The sequence below is a fragment of the Suricata suricatta genome, chromosome 11, assembly GCF_006229205.1.
Source record: "Suricata suricatta isolate VVHF042 chromosome 11, meerkat_22Aug2017_6uvM2_HiC, whole genome shotgun sequence".
Classification (NCBI taxonomy): domain Eukaryota; kingdom Metazoa; phylum Chordata; class Mammalia; order Carnivora; family Herpestidae; genus Suricata; species Suricata suricatta.
Window position 1 is genome coordinate 99,935,262 of NC_043710.1, and position 25,562 is coordinate 99,960,823.

At 45.7% G+C, this 25,562-nt stretch overlaps 1 protein-coding gene across 1 annotated transcript in view; it reads right to left on the reverse strand.

Moving 5' to 3' along the window:
- Positions 1-25,562, reverse strand: part of EXPH5 (exophilin 5) — a 52,322-nt gene that overhangs the window by 7,687 nt on the left and 19,073 nt on the right. The window contains exons 4-7 of the mRNA XM_029915686.1: positions 19,332-19,492; positions 17,316-17,478; positions 6,737-6,785; positions 671-806 (exon numbers count right to left, since the gene is read on the reverse strand). Of these exons, the coding sequence (XP_029771546.1) occupies positions 671-806; positions 6,737-6,785; positions 17,316-17,478; positions 19,332-19,492 (509 nt within the window). The remainder of the gene's footprint in view (positions 1-670; positions 807-6,736; positions 6,786-17,315; positions 17,479-19,331; positions 19,493-25,562) is intronic.

Here is a 25,562-nt window from a genome sequence, read left to right on the forward strand (position 1 = left end):
CAGCTTTATTGTCATCTGTTGTACAAGGTTAAGTTTTCAACAACAATTCGATTTCATCATTGTGCATTTAGGTGCTGACTGGGAACAGTAAAATTCTCCTAGGATCAGTAAACTTTATAGACCTATTTCCTAAAAAAGGCATTTCCTTTTACCTGAGGTTAATATTAAACATTATTCTCATTCCACAGATTTATCAGCCTTGGTGTGAGTGTATTTGCTTAGATTATATTTAAATATAAGATTCTTTAATATTTGTGTTAATAGCACGTAATAGGGGCACCTGGGAGCTCAATCGGTTGCGCATGCCACTCTTCATTTCGACTCAGGTCATGATCTCACGGATTGTGAGATCGAGCCTCACAATGAGCTCTGTCCTGACAGCGTGGAGCCTGCTTGGGATTCTCTCTCTTCCTCTCTCTCTCCCTCTCTCTCTCTCTCTCTCTCTCTGCTTCTGTACTGCTCTCACTCTGTGTGTCTCTCAAAAATAAATAAATAAGCATTAAAAAAATTACAATAAAGAGCGTAATGGCCTCCTCTTCAGATAAGGTAATAAAGGGATTTCAGAACTAAAGTACAGGGTATGATATGTTTTGAGCATTTTAATACAAACTGTAGTCAATATGTGGTTTAGTGCAGGGAGTCCCAAAGGCAGTTTAATGCCCAGCCTTACCTTGGAAAAACTCGTCTTCCAGCAGCGAATCATCCCAGGGAGGCATAGCACTTCCCGCCCTCATGCCTGCTGGCCCGGGGACAAAGGCACTGTCAAGGGGCTGATTTTCCAGAGGTGAACTGTATATTTTTGCCTGCTAATTTTAAAACAGAAAATGCAAGATTATTTCTGTACCTTCTCTAGCCAGAACACTCACGTGTCCCCACAAAAATTGCCCAAACCTTAAAGTCTAAGGACATCTAACAACATCCTCAGGGCTGTCAAGGGCTGCCTAGATGACGTCCTTAGTGGACCTTACGATTTGTGAACTTGCATTTAGATGAAAACAAAAAGTATCTCTGGCCACAGAGCTCATGCAGAATGGTAGACCTTTGCGGACAGACATAGGGGCTGATGACCGGTGCTCCCTGAATCACAGGTGCTAAAAAGTATGACCTTGTAAATGGATGGGTTTTGTTGAAACACCATTGCTGTTTTACAGGGTTTAGGAGAATGATGTAGGGCTAATGTTGTTTTCCTTTCCTTATAGCAACTGTTTATCTTGATCTATTTTAATTTTTTAAATTTTTCTTATTTTTGAGAGAGAGAGAGAGGGAGGGAGGGGCAGAGAGAGAGAGGGAGACATAGAATCTGAAGCAGGCTCCAGGCTCTGAGCTGTTAGCACAGAGCCTGACGCGGGGCTCGAACTCACAACCCATGACATCATTGTGACCTGAGCCGAGTTTGGAAGCTTAACCAACTGAGCCACCCAGGTGCCCCATGTTGATTTCTTCAAATCCATCACTACCCTACTTTCAAGTTTAATGTGTGTCCATGACTTTGGCGGGTTATCCACTTCCACAGCTTTACTTTCTTTTACCAAAACCCCATTTGCATTTCCTCTGTCATACCATCTCTGTTGCTGAGGACTCTGTCTATAACTCCTTCTGCACCTGTCCCTGAACAAGGCTAACACTTCCCATTCAGTGACTGTTGTCGCCTCACTCTGCTCCCCAGTCCTTGCTGCTTGGATACCTCTTCCCTTCAAATTTTCTCTTTCTATTTGGTGTTGGCCATTACATTTCCTATTCTTGGAATCCCCAAGACCACTCTCTAACTTTCCGTAAGCCCCAGCTTTTTCACTTCCCTATCACAGGTCTGTCCAACTCCAAACCCCATGCTCTCTTGATTTCTGTATTCCTCACAGTCTCATAGTTTTACTCTGGCTGGTTTCTTTCTCAAGATCTATGTCATTATTTTTTATAGGGGCCCTGCCTAAATTTCGCTGACTTGTGGTTTTCAGTTCTATGTGTAATGGAATACACCCAGAGATTTATGAATAAGAGAGAAACAATCCTGGGATAACTTAGGATATAGACACTGGATATAATTAACACACTAATATAAAATTCAGAAGTAAGCAAATATTAGAGGCAAAACATAACTACAGTAAGATACCATTGGGAGGTAATAAAACCAGACACCGATCATTTGTGGGGACTACATGCATCTGATTAAGAGAATAGAGGCATCGGTGTCTCTCGACCATTTTTAACACCCAAACAAACTCCAGATTTCCTCCATATAGACCAGAATACATTCCTTTTGGCCTCCTGGATCCTATGCTTTTAGAATTAAAATCCACACTTAAATGCAAAATACTTGGGGCGCCTGTGTGGCTCAGTCAGTTAAGCATCTGACATCGGCTCAGGTCATGATCTCACGGTTCATGGGTTCGAGCCCCACATCAGGCTCTGTGCTGACTGCTCAGAGCCTGGAGCCTGCGTCGGATTCTGTGTCTCCTTCTCTCTCTGCCCCTCCCCACTCACACACTGTCTCACTCTATTTCTAAAAAATAAATAAATTAAAAAAAATAAATGCAAAATACTTAGACTGAGGGCTCAGGCAAAGAGATCTCTTCAAGGTTCCTGTGCTCCAAGCTCACTACACACAGTTCTCTAAAATGCCGTGCCTTTTGTCCTAGACCCCCACGTCTCCGCTCCTGGTCTCTACCCTCTCCCCACTTCTCTTAGAAAATGGCCCTGCATCCTTCAGCGTCCAGCTCATCAATCACTGTCTCTGTGAGCTCTCTCCCTGGGAAGAATTAGTTACCATAGTGTTTTTATACCTATTATGGTGTAAACCTATTATGGTGCATATTATTATACCCATGATGTCCTACTGAAGTGTTGACCTTCTTTCCACTTTTACGCTACCACTAGACCTCTCTCCTTCCTGCCTACCATACATTTCAGTCCCTGCCCTGATCCAGGAAATCCATTTGAAGACAAATGGATTAGGACCCTATAAGTGGACCAACGTGTACAATAACTAGTATTCTCCTCTGTATCCTGAGTACCCAGCATAGATCCGTGTGTAAATGACTCATTAATATTTACTGAGCAGAATTCCAACACCTTTCTTCCTGCCATACCTTTTCCCGCTTCTTAACTTTTCCAGCCCATTTTTGTATAGTCACTGATACCAACTAACATGCGAGCAAAATCACCCATTTATTCTGTTTTCAACATACTTTCAAAATATCCTCTCTCATCAGATCCTTAGAACAAATTTGCAAGTCAGGTAGGGGTTATCATTCCCATTCTGTAGATGAAAAACCGAGTCTTGGATAAGTGCCCGCCTTAAGTCACGTGAATAATAAATGGTAGCACTGGCTACTCACATTCATGTGATCTCATCCCTAACCCTGTTCTTTCCATTTTGTTGCCGTTTACTGGTATCTTATTCATAGACACGATCCTCATTTAGATGGCAAACTCTTGCACGAAAACCTCGCTTTAAGCATTCCATGCCCTCCATGCACACGCAGTTAGCGACTGATTTATGGCATGCCAAGGTAGAAAATCACACAAGTGAAACTTCTAGTAAAGACTATAAAAGTCAAGATACCAAGGGAAGAAAGCATAATGGTCAAACGCATGAGTTCCACACAGGTCCAAACCCTACTTCTGCCCCTTAACAGTGGTATCACTTTGGACAAGCTACTTGACCTTCCTGTACCTTTGTTTCTTTCTTGGTAAAATCAAAAAAGAAGAATAATGGTGATAGTAACAGCACCCCTCCCCCAGCTCACTGGGTGGCGCTGAAGATTATGAATTAATCACCATACAACACTGTCTAACGGTGATCAGCACTTAGTGAGTCCTCCTTGTCAGGCATCACTATTTTTCTGCGGTTACAGAGGATTTCCTGGAGAATTCCTGCTGATGCTTACAGTGTAACGAACAGGAAAGGTGTTCCAGAGAATGAGAAACCAGAGTCTGAAAAAGCTGGCTTTTAGGATGTCAGTTACCTTCTCAAACATGGTGCATAAAAGAGGCTGAGCAAAATGAGGCCTTTTACTCACCCACATTCACTCTCTTGATATTGTCTGCAATTCTGACCCGATGAGACAAACGGACCTTCTGTCACAGAGTCACCTCAGACTATCTGAGAACTTCCGGGGGCAGCCAAACCTGTACAGCAGCTGTCGGAGCTGAAGCCTGGCTCGCTGATATCATCAAATGCCTTGGCAAAGTCATCAGATTAATTTTTGAGGGTGTTCCTGAATCTGTTCTGTGTCTGTTTTCCTGCAGAGGTCAGATCCACCAATGCACCTGCAGCTTATAAGCACTCATTCGTTTCTTCTTTCAGTTTCTGAGGGCTCAGATGGTGCCCAGCAGGGGGAGAGGTGGGAGCACAGACTCAGTCCTGGCCCCGGGAGCTCACACTGGCCCGTGTGCTGAGTCCACGGGTGGTGGTTGTGGGGGGCACAGAACTGGCGTACCGCCTACCATCAGGCGCAGCCATCGTCTGTTCAGAGGTGAGGAGTGACCAAGTGGCCAAGGCTGTCTGTCTTTGTCTTTAGTCTTAGAAACGGTGACCACTTTGACCCCAGTTTCCTCACCTGTCAGGAGATGGCTATTACTGGGGGCAATCTGCTCCTCAGAGAACATTGGCATTTTTTGGAGATACTTCGGATTGTCACAACTGAGTGGAGAACTCTCAGCATCTAGAATGTAGAGCCCAGGGAAGCTGCTACACATCCCGTGAATATGAACACAGGACGGCCCTGCGACAGAGAACGACAGCAGTCCAAGAGTCAGTCGTGCTGAGGCTGGGAGACCTCTGAGCACAAATCTCTGACCTTCTCTCTAGCTTCTGAAAATTCCGCATTTGGAAAACCTTGGCAGCTGTTAAGCTGATGAAAATATTTAAATAGCAGCTTTCTGGGGCGCCTAGGTGGCTCAGTCGGTTAAGCATCTGACTCTTGGTTTTGGTTCAGGTCATGATCTCGCAGTTCGTGGGTTCAAGCTCTGCATCAGGCTCTGTGGTGATGACCCGGAACCTGCTTGGGATTCTATCTCCCTCTCTCTCTGCTCCTCCCCTGCTTGCTCTCTCTCTCTCTCTCTCACACACACACACACATAAAGAAACAAACGTTAAAAATTTTTTTTAAATAGCAGCTTTCTTCTCTTTCAGTGGAAGGTCATCTCACTATGTCGCACAATCTTGTACAAAATACCAGAATCCCCTTTGTACCATTTCTGGCAGGCTGCTAACCACATGATGGGAAATTTATTACCTCAGATCTTGGCAAGATCAAATAGCAGTGGCCAACTTCCAGCCATTTGCAGGTGAAGGAGATAAGATTCCCATTAATAAATAATGGAAATCTACATGTCACACAAAACCTTTGCTTAGACAGTTTCATTATTTTCTCTCTGTGACTTTTTTTTTAAGCGTTGTATTTATTTTCAAGAGACAGAGGGCAAATGGGGATGGGGTAGAAAGAGAGGGAGACACAGAATCTGAAGCAGGCTCTAGGCTCTGAGCTGTCAGCACAGACCCTGACGCGGGGCTTAAACTCACAAACCGCGAGATCATGACCTAAGCCAAAGTCAGACACTCAACGGACTGAGCCACCCAGGCACCTCTCTCTCTCCAAATTTTTATAAAAGTTACTAACAGGAGTCAACAATCACTGGCTTGAGTTTCTTTTCTTTTCCTGAGTCTAACCCTTTTAGAAGGACACACTTTTGAGTAGTGAAATGGTTAAATGAAAGCGGCAAGCAGAGGTGCCAGTGAAAGATAACCTATCAATCCTCAGACTGGATTTTCACATCCTGAGAATTCCAAATTAGCTCTACTGTTTTAAACCTCCAGTCATTTGTAATTCTTTTTTTAATATAATTTATCGTCAAGTTGGTTCCCACGCAGTGTATACAGTGTGCTCCTGATTTGGGGGGTATATTCCTGTGAGTCATCATTAAGAGTCCCTCATGGTTTGCATCTGCAATTCTTCTTGAGCCCTCATCGGCTTCAGACCCCAGTGCTCTCGAATGGTAGAGGGAGGTTGGCTCTGAGTCCTTCTCCTAGGAAAAGCAGGAGCACAGAGCATGTTGGAGCAGAATGGAGACGTGACCCCTCAGTCACTGCTATCCTGGCTGGGGCTCAAGCACATAGAGGAGCTAGGGTTCAGTGTTGTTTGGAAAGAGTAACATTAGGCTGAAGACAGAGAACCTCCATATGTACTCCTCACTAGAATTCTATGAGTCACACAGTAAGACAGAAGCATGTGAAGATCAAAAGTTAAAACCACGGAAAAGCCAGATACAAAAGACTTACAGCTGTTCAATCTTGTAAGCATGTGAACAGATAAACTGAAGTCTAAGCCCTTGCTGGAGGGTTACATGGGGTCAGTCCCCCCCCCACGACCTTGTTCCAGCCAAGGGCATCTCTCCAATCCTGAGCCTCCACTCGGAACACAAACGATGCCGTGAGGGGGGCAGTGGACGCCTCTCTTGTCTTCCTCTGCCCGGGGGCGACCCGTGGGAGAACACCAGAGGGCCACCAAGGGGCATGACGGCCTCACTCCTTCCCAACAGAGCCTGCGGTTTGAGTATTTCAGTAGCAGAGCCAACTGGAAACCAACCACACTTGGGAAACTTTAAACCCTCTAGGAGAAACCTAAGACTTTGACAGTAAAATTAAAACTCCAAGAGGAGCCTATTTACACAGGTAGCCAACCAGAGATCTCATGAAGGCTGAATTCCTGAGCAAAGCACTTCGGTTCTGGTTACTCACCGTACTGGTTCGCCTCACAGACACAGAAGGTCCTGCATGGCTGTCATATCTGTGGAAAGAATTTGAAATAATTTCTTTGAAGAAATGCCTAACTTTCACCAGGAGGAAATTCAACAGCACGTGTGCTGTGATATCTTAAGAATATATTTTTCTAATGTCCTAGGAAGACACTTCTTAGTTAGTGCATTGTTGAAAACGTTTCAGAAACCTTTTCCTGTGATCAGTTAGGCTCAACGTGTTACATCTTCATATGTCAGGTAGTCAAGAAGAAATGACTCACAGCGGATTTGGGTTTGAACACAGCAGAAAGACACAATGACAAAAATAGCTGCATGTGTTGAGTACTTACTGTAGGTCAGTGTTCGCCTGCTCTGTGCACATGTTACCTCATTTCAGTGCATCACTCTTGCGAAGCAGATACTGTGAGAGTGCTGTCATTTCACAGGGAAGTGAGAAGACACTGCCTGATGGACAGTTAGCCATGAGCTCGGAGCTGGCCACAGGCTCGTTAAATCCCGAGCACTCCTTCTTTTTTTTTTTTTAATGTTTTATTTATTTATTTGATACAGGGAGAGACAGAGCATGAGAGGGGGAGGGTCAGAGAGAGAAGGAGACACAGAACCGGAAGCAGTCTTCAGGCTCTGAGCTAGCTGTCAGCACAGAGCCTGATGCAGGGCTCGAACCCACGAACGTGAGATCTGACCTGAGCTGAAGTCGGAGGCTCAACCGACTGAGCCACCCAAGTACCCCCCGAGCACTCCTTCTTAACGAGTGAGGCACACCGACTCTTCTTGCAAATGGGAAATAGATTTCCATACATTTTTATTTTAAATAGAGATTAGGTCAGGGCCAGACTCAATAATTCACAAGATACATTTTTTAAAAAGCAAGCCCTGTCAAGATGGCTTCCGGATGTTTATTTTTATAAAGATGCCTTATTTACTATGGCACCAACTTGAAGAACAATTATGCTTTTACTGTTTATGTTGCTCCCCTCCAATTTAGTAGGTGAAAAATTTACAAGACGTGGGTTCCACACTGAGATAGATTTTAGATCCACAATCCTATGCCAAGGGGCGCTCTGCTTGAATTACAGCTCAAGATTTTATAGATGGCAATGGTTCACTGCTCTGTACACAATGCGGTCCTCTCCTTCCCCAGGAGAACAGCAAAGGGAGTGAAGAATACATACAACAAACTGGGGCTTTTGGTTAGATCAGTCAAACCTGGCAAGATGTAGTTTTCTTTTATTCGAACTCCTAGCTGCTTTGTGTTTCTCCAGAGTTGGGCATGAAATCTGGGAGGCCAAACAATGTTATATGTTAAAGATATCCAAATATGTTTTACAGATTAGCTCGTTTCTTTTAAAATTTTTTATGCTTATTCATTTTTGAGAGACACAGAGAGACAGAGTATAAGTGGGGAGGGGCAGAGAGAGAAGACACAGAATCCGAAGCAGGATCCAGGCTCTGAGCTGTCAGCACAGAATCTTGAACCCGCAAATTCGCATGAACCCGCGAATCTTGAGACCATGACCTGAGCTGAGGTCGGACACTCAACGGACTGAGCCACCTGCGTGCCCCAGATTAGCTCAAATTTTAAACAGAAATTGACATTAATATTATGGACTTTGTTTCATATTACTGTCCAACACCAGCTCTAAACTAATATCTGAAACTTAAATCCTGCTTTTGTTTTTATTCTTCCTTTCCCTCCAGCTGCACCAAGCCTGCACGCCTCCTTCCTGCCCGTGGTTTGCAGGAAACGAATAGGACTGAGACAGGGACCCTGTTCTCCCAGAGCTTTCACAGTAGGAAAGAGTACATACATAAAGAGCAGAAATGCAACTCAAGAGATGACGAAGACAATAAAGTGATGTAAGTTCAATGCCCAGAAAACGTAGACGGCCCAGTGAGCACTTTCCTGGAGGGAGGAGGGGGCAGTTGAACTGGTGATAGGTAGAAAGCAGCAAAAGCACAAGCCCAGAGATGGGAAAGAGCCAGGCCGCTTGGAAACTGGCAAGTAATTCAATTTGCCAGAGCCAAGAGAACATACCAGATTGTGAAGGCTCCTTCCAGAGCCATGGGGGCTGTAGCGCTCAAAGGGCGCCCACGCAGCTCACCAGGTTCTGAATCTACGTGCCAGCAGCCGGGGCAGGAATCGGTCCCCAAGGGGGTGGGGGCAGGAGGGAAGGCGATGTGACTTACAGGATGACAGGAGCATGACTGGGATGCAGAGCCACCAAGGGTGAGGGCAAGCCATGCGTGGGGGGGGGTGGCGGGGGGTGCCTGTGGTGGTGTGCAAGGCCACGTGTGGGTGACCTTGTGGATCTGCTGGCCGGGAGTAGGACTCAGGTGGCTTGGAGGCACAGAGCCTCCGCATCCACTCCCAGACCCTCCGAAAAATGAATTTATGTTCCCAATGTGAACAGCTTTCACTTGCAGAGTGAATCAAAGCAGCGGTGGGGTCCTGGAAGCGAGGCTGGCAGAACTCCGCTGGCCTGGTGCCATCTCACATCCAACCCCACATCTCAGTTCACCCATTCTGCCGATCAAATGTCTATCATTTCTCTCCTGGATTCCTCTCCATCCTTCCTACCACCCACAGAGATCCATCTAAAATACACATGTGATCGTATCAGTCCCCTGCTTAACATCTTACGAGGTATTATCCAAAACCTTCACTTGATGCAAGGCTCTTCTTTGATCTGATGGGCTTCCCAGACCACCCCTCACCTTTCAAGCCCACACTCCACTCACCTGCAGGTACCTGTAAGCTAGACTTACCAAATTCATTTCACTTCCAGAAAATCTTCTCTTGTCTCTCTATACCTTTGCAGATACCACTCAGAAATTCTCACGCAGTAGATCAGAGTGTGCTCAAGAATATTCTTTTTAAAGGGGCACCTGGGTGTCTTGACTGGTTAAGCACCCGACTCTTGATTTTGGCTTAGGTCTTGATCCCAGGGTCATGAGATCAAGCCCCACATTGGGCTCTGTGCTGAGCATGGAGCCTGCTTGTGATTCTTTCTCTCTCCCTCTCCTTCTGCCCCTCCCCTGTTCACACTCTCTCTCTCTCAAAAGCAAAAACAACCAAAAAGAATATATTTTTTAAAACCAGAACCCCAGGTGACGTCCCCCAAATGCTGATGGAACACGCTCTAAGCACTGGCCACTGAAGATATCCATCTGGACGACCATGGGCAATTCAGACCCTCTACGTCCAAAATGGACTCCATGTCCTTCCTACGTGACCACCCCTTCCTGTCCAATCAACCGACAGATACTGTTGATTCAGACTCAGAAATCCCTTGTAAAATCACCCATACCTCTACATCCCCCCAATTGTTCCCCAGTGAAGACATTTATCATTTGTTTTGTTTTTTGCTCTAGTCCCTTACCTGGCCCTCTCCCTCCAAGTTTAGTTCTAGTCCAGTCCATTCTCTGCACTTTCGCCAGAGGGATCAGTACAAAGTGCATCACGCTACTTCCCTGTTTAACATTTTAAATGATTTCTATTTGCTCCCAGGTGAAAGTTCAAGTTCTCTGTACTCATAAGGCCCGATATGATTTAGTCCACATACATTTTCCAGCCTCATCTCTCCCCTTTGCATATCCCTCTGCCATTAGGAATTAGCAACTGCACAGAATTTGCCTGAAACATTTTTCTACCACCTGTTTGCCTGGATAACTCTCACCCTCGAACAATCCTTATAAATGTCATTGTCCCTGGAAGAGCTTTCTGGGCTCAAGACGAAATCTAACAAACACTCCATGCATGCTCCTAGAGCACGTGGAACTTCCCCACCTTAGCATTATTATTTTGTGTTTCTCTATTTCCTTTTTGCTGTCCTCACAAGGCTAACGCCCGGGAAACCAAGGGCTGGATGCTTTGTCCCCAGCGCCGTGTGCGGTATTCCTTGAGCCGTCCTCATTGAATAAATCAGCAAATGTGTTCATTTTTATCCCCATATCTGCTTCTCCTCCTGTATTTCTTCACCATCAACCACCAGTGTCCTAAGTCAGAGAGGAGAGTTCATCTCCCTTCTTCCTTCTTCTTCACTTGACACAACCCATTACCACGTTCCTATGAGTCCACAATCTAAATCCTTGCATGAATCGGTCTGCCTTTGTTTTTTGCTCTCCTCACTGCCTGCCTTGGTTCAGGCCGCCATTATCTCAACAGTACCTTACCTGGTCTGACTCGGGCTTTGCCCCCTCAGGTATGTCCTTTGTGCCACACCTGGATCCGTTTCCCAGCCTTGGCTCTACGGGCATTTCTCTGGGGTGGTGGTCTGTTGCATGTGACAGGATACTTAGCAACATCTTTGACCCCTAACTACTAGACGCCCAGAGTTCTCACCCTTCAGTCGTGAAAAACAGATATGGCTTTGGACATTGCCGAATGTCTTTTGCGGGGCAAAATTGCCCCTGATGGAGAAGCACTGAGCTAAAGTGATCTTTCTAAAGTGAAGATCTGATTATGCCACTCCTCTGTTTAACAACACTCAATGGATAAAATACACATGTGCACCTGCACTGAATACAATGAAAGATTTTAGTGTTTGTCCAGGTCAGCAGGTTGTGGGTAACTTTATAATATATGAAATATACATAAATATGGAAACAATGGCATTACTAGTAAAAGCGAGTAGTGGCTTCCCATTGTCTATAGGATCAAGTCCAAGCATCTTAGCACTCCACGTCCTTAGCACTGCTGGTCCCTGTGTTATGGCCTCTACCAACCTCTCACTCCATCTCTTACGGGTCCTACCTTACACCAGGTCACTGAACCTCGGCCACCTACATGAGTTCCTACTTCTTCCAGTCTCCACACCTCAGCTGTGTCAGTCTTTCTGTCCTGTGCAACCTCTTGACTCTTAATTACCTAGCTCACTCCTCTATGTCTTTTGACAATTGCCTCTCCTCTTCCAGGAAGGCTTCTGGTGCTCCAGTCTGAGTTAAGTGCTTCTCCTACACAGAGCTCACGGCAGGAATACCACGCCCCCTCCTAGCACTCACCATACTCCACCATCATCACTGGGGTATCAGCTGTCACCAGGCTGCAGTTAGGCCGGATGGCATCCTTGTGTGAATTCCACGGGGCATCCCTCCCTCCAGATACCTACTGTCATTTGCCAGAAAACTGCCATAGGGAATACGTGAGCCCATAATGTTTTGCCATGTCCCAGAGTTCTGTGGTGCACCTCACCCCCGACCACACGCAGGATTCTGACTGAAGGTCTCCGGGCAGGGACTTTGCCTTAGTTTCACAATTTTATCTCCAGCACTAGCCACAGTATCTGATCCAGAGTAAGCCTGATAAAACCCCCATAAATAAACAGAAGAGAAACCATCATCTGGGCTAACGACACCCTTGCCAGGAGCTCCAACCGCCCTTATCACCACAGTGGCACAGGAAGCTCTACCGCTGTGGTTTCCAAACCCGACGGAGCATCCGAATATCCTGGAGAATCTACAATAAGGAAATACAGTTCCCTGGGCCCCATTTCAGCCCTTCTGAGTCAGGGATCTGAGGCTCTGTCATTAGTTTTAAATTGTTGACAAGATTATAGTAACGCTCAGCCGAATCTCCTGGGAACCGGGGGCCACCCAGGATGAAACCCCAAACCACTCCCCCGTCACACCTCTTGTCAACACAACCCTTCTGGCCACCTGTGGAGACCACGCCTGGCTTCACGGAAGGAGCATTTCCCAAGAAAGATCTTGTTTGCTCTGACCTCTGACCGCTCCTTTCCACCGAAGTGTCTGAGATTTTTGTGTCTTCAAACTCAGGCCTTGGTAGTGAGGGAGAGGCTCAAAAAATAAATAAATGGTTAAAACAACCAGAAGCCAGGGGTGAAAATATCATCTGCCTTTTCTTTTCTTTTTTGCACACGTTTATGTTTTTTAATGTTATTTATTTTTGAGAGAGACAAAGACAGAGAGACAGAGCATAAGCAAGGGAGGGGCAGAGAGAGAGGGAGACACAGAATCTGAAGCAGGCTCCAGGCTCTGAGCTAGCTGTCAGCACAGAGCCCGACGCGGGCCTTGAACTCAAAACTGAGAGATCATGACCTGAGCCAAAGCTGGACGCTTAACCGACTGAGCCGCCCAGGCGCCCCTCATCTGCCTTTTCAACTTTCCAAAACAGTATCTGAATGTCCTGCTTACATAACACGAGGCTGCGGCCGGAGCACCCTAACTGGGTACACCCTGTGCATCAGGCAAATTTGGGCATGTCTCAGGAGCGGCGAGCGGGATCCACCAAAGCTGTTTGCATCTCCAGGGGTCAAAAAGAATCTTCCTGAAGTCACAGGGTAATGGGCAGGTGCTCGCGGCCGGACAGCAGCTCCACTTCCTCATCTCCACTGCGCAGCAGGGACTGACATGCGCAAGGCACTCTGACGGTCCTCAAAGGAAAGACGCGACCTTAAATTTATTTATTTTTATTTTTTTAAGTGTATTTATTTTGAGAGAGAAAGAGAGTGCGTGGGGGAGAAGCAGAGAGAGAGGAGAGAGAGTCCCAAGCAGATTCCACGCTGTCAGCACACAGCCTGGCATGGAGCTGGTGACCTGAGCTGAAGTCGGACGCGTCACCCACTGGGCCCCCCAGGCGCTTCCCGTGATGTTTAACTGTACATGCTACTCAGGAGCCATATGAACGACTTCATTTCACCATCTTCACGGTGCCTGAGTTCTGGGACACCACCAAATGAAGGAGTAAATCAAAACATCCCTAAAACGGCCATAGTGAACCACATTTTGAGAATGAAGGTGGCCCCCTTGCAGGAAGGACCTTGCTGTGGATTATGTGGTGGCATGAGGCGCAGAGTGGCAGGCACGGCAGGCACCCATGGTGCGCAGGGCGTCACTGGAGTAACAGGGGTCTGCGGTGAGAAATGAGCCGCCACAGACACTCTTTGGCAGCCAGGAAGACTGCATTTGGAAGCTCACGAGGTGCGCTACTGGGTGCTTGCTGAACTACGGACAAGGAAATCTTGAGGCTCTAGGTTACTGGAATTTCATGCTGGGGCGCTGAGCACTACACAGGCACTAAATGCCCTGTAACAAGACAGGAGGAAACACAACGCCCAGGGAACTGTTGGGGGAAAGGTACATGCAAAACACACGTCTCTTGAAATTATTGGCTGACAATAAATAAATCAAAACATGAATGGAAAATAGTTTTCCTTTTTCCTAGACGTGGGGAGGGGATCACATAGGATATAGTTCAATCATTTACAAGCAGGATTAAAATAATAATGGGAGAGGAGGGCCTGGGTGACTTAGTTGATTAAGCATCTGACTCTTGATTTCAGCTCAGGTCATGATGTCACAGTTTGTGGGTTCAAGCCCCACATCAGCCTCTGTGCTGACAGCATGGGGCCTGCTTGGGATTCTCTCTCTCCCTCTCTCTCTGCCCTTCCCCCACACGAGCTCTGTATCTCAAATAAATAAATAAACTTAAAACAATAATGATGGGATAATTTGGGATGTGCATAGATTTGAGAGGAGAAACTCATCATATCTGAAGCAGAAATTGCAAAATGTTTTGCCTTTTTGTTAATTCATTAAGTCACTATGTTCCCATGGCTTTTTACCACTGAAAATAGAAAATTAAAGCTTCAGCATATCCTATACTTCTGCTGGCTGGACCTTTTTTTTTTTTTCTTAAAGTTTATTTATTTTTGAGATAGACAGAGACGGAGACAGCATGAGTGGGGAGGGACAGAGAGAGAGAGAGAGAGAGGGAGAGGGAGAGAGAGAATCCCAAGAAGGCTCTGCACTGTCAGCACAGAGCCTGATGTGGGGTTTGAACTCACGAAACCATGAAATCATGACCTGAGCCGGAATGAAGAGTTGGATGTTTAAGTGACTGAGCTAGCCAGGCGTCCCTGCCTGCACCTTTCTAAAGTGAGTCTCGATGAAATGACCAAGTCATTTTCTTCTGGGGCAAGTTATCCATTATCCAGCATCATTTCCCAGTTAAACCACAGCTTAAAAGATGAACAGTAATTTCTCTGATACTCGAATCTTTCAGGGCTGAACAGAAGGCTGCATTTTGCCCAGAGGGTTGGTTCCCTTTCTGTGATTTGCAAAAGATCCTCTCAACTGCTTTGCTGACTGGTTCTCCAGAGCACTGAATGTGACAAGGCTGAGCCTTGATGGCTTCGGCAAGTAGAAACCTGAATCCTACCTCGCACAGGATGACTGTGCCTTCTGGAGCCCTTTGTCAGTTCCTCCTGAGCAGTAATAGTCAAGGAGGAGCTCCTGAATCATGGATTTGGAAGGCTGATTTTGTATTTCCAAAGATCAGAGCTGCCAAAGAAAGTCAGCTTCTACTTAAGAGTAAAGAGTGCCTGAAAGTGGACAACACATGGTTTATATTCTTACCTTAAACTACCTCCTGGCCACACACACACACACATACACACACACACACACACACACACACACACACACGCTCAGGATTTATATCCAAATATTTAGCTCACATGTATATTTAAAAACGAAAAGGACATGTTCGTACAGTTTACCTACTGAAACTTAAGAGCAAAAAATAGTGCCTTCGTGATATTCTGTACCAGCACCATTCATAAATATGTATTTCCATTGACAGTACTTTAAGGATAAAATCTGTTTCGCTTTTCTATGTGGATGTGTACGTTTCAGTGCACGTGGTTGTAAGAAAGCTACCAGTCATTTTGGCCCACAAGAAAGAGAGCTGCTAAATAAAAGTTTCCTTTTTCTTTTTTTTCAATTTGATCTATAACCAAAAAAACACGGGGCCACCTGGGTGGCTCAGTAGGTTAAGCATCCGACTTCAGCTCAGGTCATGATCTCGTGGTTTGTGGGTTCGAGCCCCGCGTTGTGCTCTGTGCTGACAGCTCAGAGCCTGGTGCCTGCCTCAGATCTTCTGTTCCCTCTCTCTCTGCCCCTCCCCCCACTCTCTCTAAAATAAATAAACATTAGGGGAAAAAAAAAAGGGCCCCCTGGGTGGCTGAGTCAGTTGAGCACCCGACTTCTGCTCAGGCCATGATCTCATGGTTCATGGGTTCGAGCCCTGTGTTGTGCTCTGTGCTGACAGCTCAGAGCCTAGAACCTGCTTCCGATTCTGTGTCTCCCCCTCTCTCTGCCCCTCCCCCTGCCCCTCCCTCACTGATGCTCTGTCTCTCAGAAATTAAAAAACATAAAACACACACACGATATCTAGATGGAAGAATCTAGAGTTTCTATCTCCTTGGACCCACGTTTGCAGCGACTTGCAATACGACTTGGACAGAACTTGCCCACAGAGTGAACAGGTTCCTCAACTTTTCCTGGCTTCCTGCTGTGAGACGTTGAGCTGCATAAAACTCTGCCTTGGAGAAAATCACCTAAAACACAAATTCCGCCCGAGTTCCACCACGGGCCGGGAATATTTCTTTCCTCCTTATGAAACACGCGTCCTTCAGAGGACATCCTCTTCAACTTTAAATGCCCAAACGGGAGGATTCCTAGCATTTCAAGCATTCTCAGGAAGAAAAGCCACTCACCTGTGTGAAGAACACGTCCTTAGGAGCCAGCGGCCCTGGGAGAGCCGGCGCAGAGCCCTGCATTCCGGCCAGCTCTCCACTAAGTGCGCCGGACAAAAGCAGGCTCGGGAGAAAACACCGATCCCCCGCCCGGGAGGGGACGGGGACCCAAAGTTCCGTCCCGCAGGCTGGGGAGCCCCGTCCCCCGCCCACCAGCGCGTGCCGCGGGCTGTGGTGCAGCCAGAGTGACCTCCGGCACCTCGCAGTCACTACCGCGCCGCTCCCCAGCCTGGCGGTTTGCCCGCACACATCACGTGTGAGGCCAAACCTTAAGAGGGTGGGAAGCTTCTCTACCAGGAAGACAGGCGGAAAATATTTAGCAGTCAGCTCAATCGCTTGTAAGCCAAGCCTCGCTTGTTTTTCACAAAATGACCTAACAGCTCAGGAGTCAAGAGGAACTGATGTACACAGTTTCACACTACGGGAATGATCCGGAATTATGCCTCCACTCACCCAGAAACCTCCCTTCCTGCATCTTGCATTTAAATTCTGGGTAACCACAGCAGAGCAGCCGTCCTGAATACTGCTAGTCCAAAGAATACATTGATTCTCTCAGTTACAAAAATATAATTTTCCTCTTTGCCCATCATATTTACTTTCACTGAAACCTTTATATGTCATCTCTCCTTGTGACCACAGACACATACATCCCCAAGGGAACAGTAGTTTTGATTTAAAGATATCTTCCTGACCAGGGCACAGACCAGCCTCTTGAAGCAATGGGAGACTCGGTTAATGATTACTTCCCAACATTTAACCCCTTAAGCACCAAGGGCCCTACCTGGGCCGGGTACAGTTGGTTGGAAGTTGGTTCCCAAAGAGGCAAGTTTCCCGGTTTTGTAAGGACTTTGTCCCCATGAGAGCTAAGTCCTGTTTCCTTTGTTTCTATCTGAATGTGATGCCTAAGAGCAAACATGAAACCTTCTGAACACAAAGCAGGCTACTGCTGGCCACGGGCATCAAATAACCAGTGAGCTATCACATGATCTGAATTTAACTCACCCTTTCTGTCCTGGTGACTGAAGCTTTGAAGTCTCCCTCCTGGATTTTCTGAATGAGAACAGGGAAGAAAATGATGATCTGAAGCTTAGCCGGGGAGAAATGGACCCGGGGTTTCTTGGATTAGACGCAGTTTTAGATCTTGCTGTTTGTAATTCCATGGGATCTAGATGAACATTATACAGAAAGGTGGCGTCACTCAGCATTTCTGGGTGACTATATCTCCGAGAACTAAGATTTTGCTCTTGCTTCCCACCCCTCTCTCTGCAGACTGAAAACGCAGCAGGCACCCCCACATGGAGACCTGAGGAATCAGGAGAGCCTGTGCCCCTGATGGTTCTGCTGAGCAGAGAAAAACCCTCACAAAGAGCAGGGTTCAATGCGCACCGTGGACCACAGTTGGCGGAACATCCCTCCACGCACACCAGCCGCGCGAATCTGTCCGAAGCTCAAGGTGAGGTGTCAGGCACCCCTTGAACTTTCAAGTTGCTTTTAGCTGCCCCGCCCTTCAGACATGTTTATTTTAGGACTTTAAAACCATAGTGATAGACACCATGTCACTTTTGGTAAGCAAAGAAAGTAAAGAAAAAGGAAATGAAGCCATTTAAGTGTTCCTTATTTCCATCAAAAATCTATCTCTGTGTATTTGCTACAATATGGCTTATGTGTGTGTATGCCTATAATAGAAACCTGTCTAATATGTGTATAATGTATAGTTAGTTACACATGTGAGTATTAAAAATTCTGGGACAACATCAACCTATACAAAGTCTATGGTACTGTAATACTTCGGGACATGTGGAATTTATAAATATTAGAGAGGTTCAGTGGAAGGGGGAAGTCGCCATGGTATACATGGGGTTAATTTCAAAATCTGACCTGTGAGTCTTTTTAGAGAGATTTGTTTATGATGGGAGCTGTAAAATGTTGTCCATATAAGTTTAGAAACATTGCTACGTGTTTCTTGGTGCTATTATTGTTAGTAACACATTAGCCAAGGCAGTCCATGTGACTATATCAGTAGGAAGATACACTAGCTGTTTTCCTAGGTTATAATTTTGGATGCACTTTGTTATTCTCACATTAGTCCTGTGAAAGCGGGTTTTATTATCCTCATTTACAGATAGAAACACACAAGTGATTGGTGAAGGTAAGCGACATGTGAGTAGTCCCACAGTTGGCATGTTTGAAGAAGGGATTGACCTATGGAGCTTAATTTGCCAAAGTTCCCGCAAGGTGAAGCTTTTCTAAGGCCCCCCCTTCTCTCATAACCCCTTTCCCCCTCCCCTCCCCTCCAGTCTCCTCCTCCTTCTGCACCATCATCCCACTCATGTAAGTGCTCGCCGTGTCCCAGCTCAGCACTTTGTACATATCCAGCCACCTGGGAAGTAGGTAGCATCACACCCATTTAAAGATGAGAATATTGAGGCTTACAGAGAATAGGTAGAATAGAGAATGCAGAGAGACAGAGTGGAGATCTGAATCCAAGCCTTATTGGATATCAAGGTATATGTTCTTTTTTTCTTTTCTTTTTTTGCATTTTTTAAAATGTTTATTTATTTTGAGAGAGAGAGAGCGCGAGCACAAGTGGGGGAGGGGCAGAGAGACAGACAGAGAGACACAGACAGAGACAGAGATGGAGACAGAGAATCTGAAGCAGGCTCCAGGCTCCGAGTTATCAGCACAGAGCCCAGCTCAGGGTTCAAACCTACGAACCATGAGATCATGACCTGAGCCGAAGTCAAATGCCCAACCGACTGAGCCACACAGGTGCCCCTCAACATGTGTTGAGTGTTCTTAACCACTCTGCTATCTTGCCCGATTCTAAAAACACACCCCTAAGACATTATAGTACATTTTCAGTTCACTCTTCTCATTGTATGTTATGTTATAAAACTCTTGTACCTTATGATTTAAAAATAGTCCTAAACATGGATTGGTTAGGGAGAGTTCAACTGAATCATTATCTATAATAGCATGCTGTAAGAAAAATAAATTTAGATTGAAGTTTTTCCTCACCATTTTGTGCCATCCCTTTCCTCAGCCTGTATGTAAGTGGTTGTTTGAACATTTGGCTGACATCTGTTTCATTGCAAAACTTCTTTCTTTGAATTTCTTCAAACCATTCACCAGTCACTCCTTGAAGCCATCTGATATCCCTCTTTGTCGTCTGGAGTTTACTGAAATGAAACAAAAATATCGAACACCCTTTACATTTCTTCACATCAAGTGCAAACTCATGTGTCAGGAGGCTAAACGTGACCTAGTAGAACTGTGTAAACTGAGTCTGGGGGGAAAATGACTCTAGTCAGATTTTCCTTCTTACCACTATGTCCATTTTTAGCTGTGTTTTTCTAAATATAATGACAATCTAGGTTTTTGCTACTCATTAAAATAATCAAGGTGGTAATGACAACCTGGGTTGAGCAATGATCAATGTTTTAATGACATGGAAAAACCAGAATATTCTAGTTCTTTTTTAAAAAGTATTTTGTAATGTTTGTTTATTTTTGAGAGACAGACACAGAGCATGAGTGGGGGAGGGGCAGAGAGACAGGGAGACAGAGAATCCAAAGCAGGCTCTGGGCTCTGAGCTGTCAGCACAGAGCCTGACGTAGGGCTTGAACCCATAAACTGTGAGATCATGACCTGAGCTGAAGTCGGATGCTTAGCCAGTTGAGCCACCCAGAATATTCCAGTTCTGATTACTCATTCATTCAGTGTTTACTGAGCAATCTCCATGTACCAGTCCCAGTGTGGACAGTGGGCATTCAACACTGAATATAACAGGGTTCTTTTTTTTTTTAATATTTTATTTATTTTTGATACAGAGAGAGACAGCATGAGAGGGCGAGGGGCAGAGAGAGAAGGAGACACAGAACCGGAAGCAGCTCCAGGCTCTGAGCTAGCTGTCAGCACAGAGCCTGACGCGGGGCTCGAACCCACGGACGTGAGATCTGACCTGAGCTGAAGTCGGAGGCCCAACCGAGTGAGCCACCCAGGCGCCCCCATAACAGGGTTCTTACTTGTCCATCCAAAGATAAAGGTTAACCTGCAGAGAAGAAATGGTTGAATGCAGTTTTAGACAATTAAATTCTTTGGGGCACCTGGGTGGCTCAGTCGGTTAGGCATCCCACTTCGGCTCAGGTCATGATCTCACAGTTCGTGCATTTGAGTGTGTTCGAGCCCGGCGTAGGGCTCTGTGCTGACAGCTCAGAGCCTGGAGCCTGCTTCGGATTCTGTGTCTCCGTCTCTCTCTGCCCCTCCCTTGCTCACGTTCTGTCTCTGTCTCTGTCTCTCAAAAATAAAGACATTTATAAAAAATTTTTTTAAGGTAATGAAATTCTTTAAGCCTCAAACCCCAAAAGCACATGGAGGGAACACAGGTCGCGCTGAGTCAGCAAGGATGGTGGGATTAGAGCCGGGAAGGGAGGGCGCCAGGAGCACAAGTGTGTGCGCCCACCCCCCACCCCCGCCCCCCATCTTTCCAACACCAGGCGAGAGATCCTATCTGGCCTTTCTGCTCTGGCTCCCTGCCCACGCATGCTCAGTCCTCTCCCAAATCAAAATGCTGCTCTAAGCCCTTAATTAAATCACTGGTGGTGATTTTTTTTTTTTTTTTTTTTTTTTTTTTTTACAAAGCAGATGGTTTCACTCTGTTTCAGGATGATGCTAGAACTGTTTCAAAATGAAAGGTATTTTGTCCAGAGCGTGAGAGAGTGAGAGCGAGCGTGTGCCCCGGACTGAGGCAGCAGGGCCGCAAAGGAGACTGAGGTGCGTGATGCACAGTCTGGCGGGGGCTGCTGAACAAGGCGGGCTTGTTGTGGCGGGGGGGGGGGGGGGGGGGGGTCGTCCAAGCGGGGGCAGTTCTGCCATCTGGGGAAGCATGGCATGTGATGGCGCAACGGCTGCCCTTCATGCAGGGTCCTCTGTGGAACACAGGTGCTGGACAGCTGGTGTCACTAAGAAGCTGGGTGCAAGCCAGCTGCAGGGCGGCAAATCTGGGGTTAAGGGTGCTGCACAGAGGTGGCTGCAACCCAGGCTCCTGCTCGGGGCTATGATACCGTCATTTCACAAAATAATCGAGAAGGAAGCCAAAGGCCATCCTGCCCGGACTTGCATCTTGAAAAGCATTAGGCAGCAATCGTCATGTCCAGCCCACAGCATCGCGTTGGTGGTTCCATGTGCCAAGGCTGTCCCTCTGATGCCCTGTCGCTCAGTCCCATGTCTACAGTCACTCCCCTAACAGACTCAGAGACCACAAGTAGCTAACTGTTCCTCGTTGGTCCTGGCTGCCTCCAACTTCTCATGCCTCACTTATTAGTGCCCCACACTTGTTCACCACCTCTACTTTCTCCAACCCCCCCCATGTTAGAGCCCCAACATGCAGCACCAGCCCCCCCCCCACCTCGACACACCCACCCCATCTCGGAGGACAGCCAACCTACCTGACTCTGGAATTCTTCCTTCAATATAACTGTATTTATTGGTCCTTATTAGAGCCTTGATGTAACATTGACTCTCTTTGAAAATAATCACCCTTCACTTAATTTCACCTCAAGTTCTCATTCTACACGTGCACTCACATCCCATTTCTTCTTCAACTTTTGCCCACTGAAGCCAGCAATCCGTATCTTCCCAGGAAAACTCATATGGTTTGAATTCTACTCTAGGAAATCTGTCTTGAGGAACTAGCCCCCTTCCCTGAACATTAATTTAACTGAACTTTTTGTAGTTTCTTTTTCTCTTAATGTTTATTTGATTTTGAGGGAGAGGCAGAGAGAGAGAATCTCAAATACACTCCACTGTCAGCACAGAGCTGGATGCGAGGCTTGAACTTATGGCGAGATCAGGATCTGCGCTGAAGTCGGACGCTCAACCAACTGACCCACCCAGGTGCCGGTTTATGCAGCTTCTAAAACTAATTATGCAAAAGTGATGCAGCATCCTGGGAAAATGCACGTGACCCAGAATGAAGCAAGAAAAACAAAATGCACATTTTATCGACGATAAACTATGTAAAATGTTGCACCCATGTAGAAATACTGGGGGAAAAAAATCAAAACATATGATCTCTTAGTGCAGAATATTTATAGGTCCCATTTCTCATTTTAGCGTTTTTTTATGGCTTATTCAGTAAATATAATATACGAACCTATTTTTTCTTTCTGTTTGTGAATTTTTATTTATATTGTGTTTTTTCCATTATAATTTTTTCTTGTAGATAGAAGGAAAAAATCAGTTGTTTTCACAATCCTAACACAAACACAATTACCCGTTTGGTGTGATTTTTCACATGGTTGTGATAAAATGTATTGAATATTCATATGAGGAAGGCCTGCTTGGCCCCCTGCAGGGATATGATGCTGAATAGAGCAGACGTGGTTCCTACGCCCCAGAACTTTCCATCCACTAAGAGAGGCAGATATGAGCCTGATAACAATACAGATATAAAGTAACAAAGAGTGGTGAGTGCGACTTATTCCTTCAACACAGGCTTGAGGCTCTGGGTAAGAAGCAGTGAACAAGTCAAGTCCTTGCCCTCATGGAACTGATGCCCTTTGGGGACAAACTGTAGAAAGGCAAACAGGTGCTGGGAGAGCACGAAACAAGGAGCCTGGTCCAAGGCAGCAGCAAAGATTCTCCTGAGAGGAAGACACGTGGCCTGAAGGCTGAAGGATGGAGGGTAGCGTGAGGCCGTGCTGGGAGAGAGCTTTCCAGGCCGAGGAGGCGTAGCCGCACAGCAAGTGCCCCCAAGGAAAGAAGCAAGGAGGTGAAATGAGGCCGGCCAAGCTGCAGTGTGGACGTGGAGATAATGGACCGATGAGCTGCAGGGGCGAGCTGAGAGGCAGCTCATGCGGCGTGAGCCTGGGGTGAGCAGCTGGGCATTTAGTCCTGCAGCAGCACGAATGCGTTATTGACCGGGCAGTGGCAGGACAGGACACATCAGGTTTGCATTTTCAAAAGATCATCCTGAACTAAAAAGCTTCCACACAACTAAGGAAATCATCAGCAAAATGAAAAGGCAACTTATTGAAAGGGAGAAAGTGTTTGCAAATCATATATCTGATAAGGGGTTAATTACCAAAATATATAAAGAACACATACAATAAATAGCAAAAAGACCAAACAATGTGATTAAAAAATGGACAGAGGAGGGGCGCCTGGGTAGCTCAGTCGGTTGAGCGTCCGGCTTCGGCTCAGGTCATGATCTCACCACTTGTGGGTTCGAGCCCCACGTTGGGCTCTGTGCTGACAGCTCAGAGCCTGGAGCCTGCTTCAGATTCTGTGTCTCCCTCTCTCTCTGCCCCTCCCCTGCTCACGTGGTCTCTCTCTGTCTCTCAAAAATAAATAAAAAACATTTAAAAAAATGGACAGAGGAGCTGAACAGACATTTTTCCAAAGAAGGAATACACATGGCTAGTGGGCACATGAAAAGATGCTCAACATGACTCATTTGGAAAATGCAAATGAAAACCACAATGAGATATCACCTCACACCAGGCAGAATGGCTAATACTAAAAAGACAGCAAATAACAAATGTTGGTGAGGCTGTGGAAAAAGGGGAACCTATGCACTGTTGGTGTGAATGTAATTTGTGCAGCCGCTGTGGAAAACAGTGTGGAGGGTTCTCAAAAAATGAAAAAGAGAACTACCATATATGATCCACAATTCTATTTCTGTGTATTTATCCAGAGAAAATGAAAATATTCACTCAAAAAGTATACACACTTCTGGAATTATAATTGTATGGAAAAATAAAACATGACACAAATACAATTTTATGTATAATACTATGTATGTATAATATATATATACAGTACAATACATATACAAGTATACACATAATGGAATACTATTCAGCCATAAAAAAGAATGAAGTCTTTCCATTTGCAACAACCTGAATAGAACCTGAGGGCGTTATGCTAAGTGAAATAAGTCAGAGAAAAAAAGTCCCATATGATCTCACTTACATGTGGAGTTTAGAAAACAACAACAAATCAAGCTCACAGACACAGAAAACAGATTGGTGGAAGCCAGAGGTGAGGGATGGGAGGGGGAGAAATGGGTGAAGGGAGTCAGAAGGTACACCCTTCCAGTCACGGAATAAATAAATCCTGAGGACATAACGTCCAGCACAGCAACTACAATCGATAACACAGTAGGGCAGATTTGAAAGTTGCTAAGAGAGTAGATCTTAAAAGTCGTCATCATAAGAAAAAAAATGTAGTTATGTGTGGTGATAGATGTTAACTAGACTTACTGAGGTGATCACTTTGAGTGTCTACAGATATTGAAATCATTATGTTCTTTGCCTGAAAGTAATATAAAGCTACACGTTGAGTATTGCTCAATAATTCAGAAAAAACATCCCAGCTCTAGGAGGGGAGAAGATTCCAGTGGAGAAGAGAGAGCAGTCTGGGTATTTGCAGGGTCCAGGAGAGAGAGGTGTCTGCTTAGACCAGGATGATGGTGATGAAGCAGGAGAAAAGTAGAAAGAATTCAGAGCTACTTTGTGGGTAAAATTTACCCCCAAGCACCCACTGAGTGATGAAGTAACGCTGGAGGGCGGGGAGACAGACACATGTCAAGAAAGACACTTCAATTTCTGATTCACCCAGGTGCACAGAAAATGCCGTTCACAGAGAGGGGACATATATGGTCTTCAAAAGAACATTATATACTGAACACTGTTATCATTACCCCTCTTTGGAGCAAGCATTAAATATTTGCATACTATTCAAGCTAGCACGATTTCTATAATCTATTTACTATTCCTCTGGTGAAGAACATTATAATTTTCCCTTAAAATACTGCCGTAGGGAACATCATTATGCATTTCCAATTTTTGCAGTGCTTTGAACAGTCGTTGAATTATTGTGTCTAAGAGTCAAACACATTTTTTGTAATTGTTTATACACCAAAACGCTTCTCACGATGGCTGCAGCATATTACTCACACCAGCGATGTACAAGATGGTAATTGGGCACCTATGGAATACTAGATGTTGTTATCTTGAGTATTTTTATTTTCTGAATTTAATACTTTCGAGGTACCTGCTTATAATTGAGGGCTGCTATTTTTCTCTTTTTAAAATGTTTATTTATTTTGAGAGAGAGAGAGACAGAGTGCACGTGAGCGGGGGAGAAGCAGAGGGGGGGGGAAGAGAGAGAGAGAGAGAGAGAGAAAGAGAGAGCGAGCGAATCCTAAGTAGGTTCCATGCTGACAGCCCTATTCAGGGCTCAAAC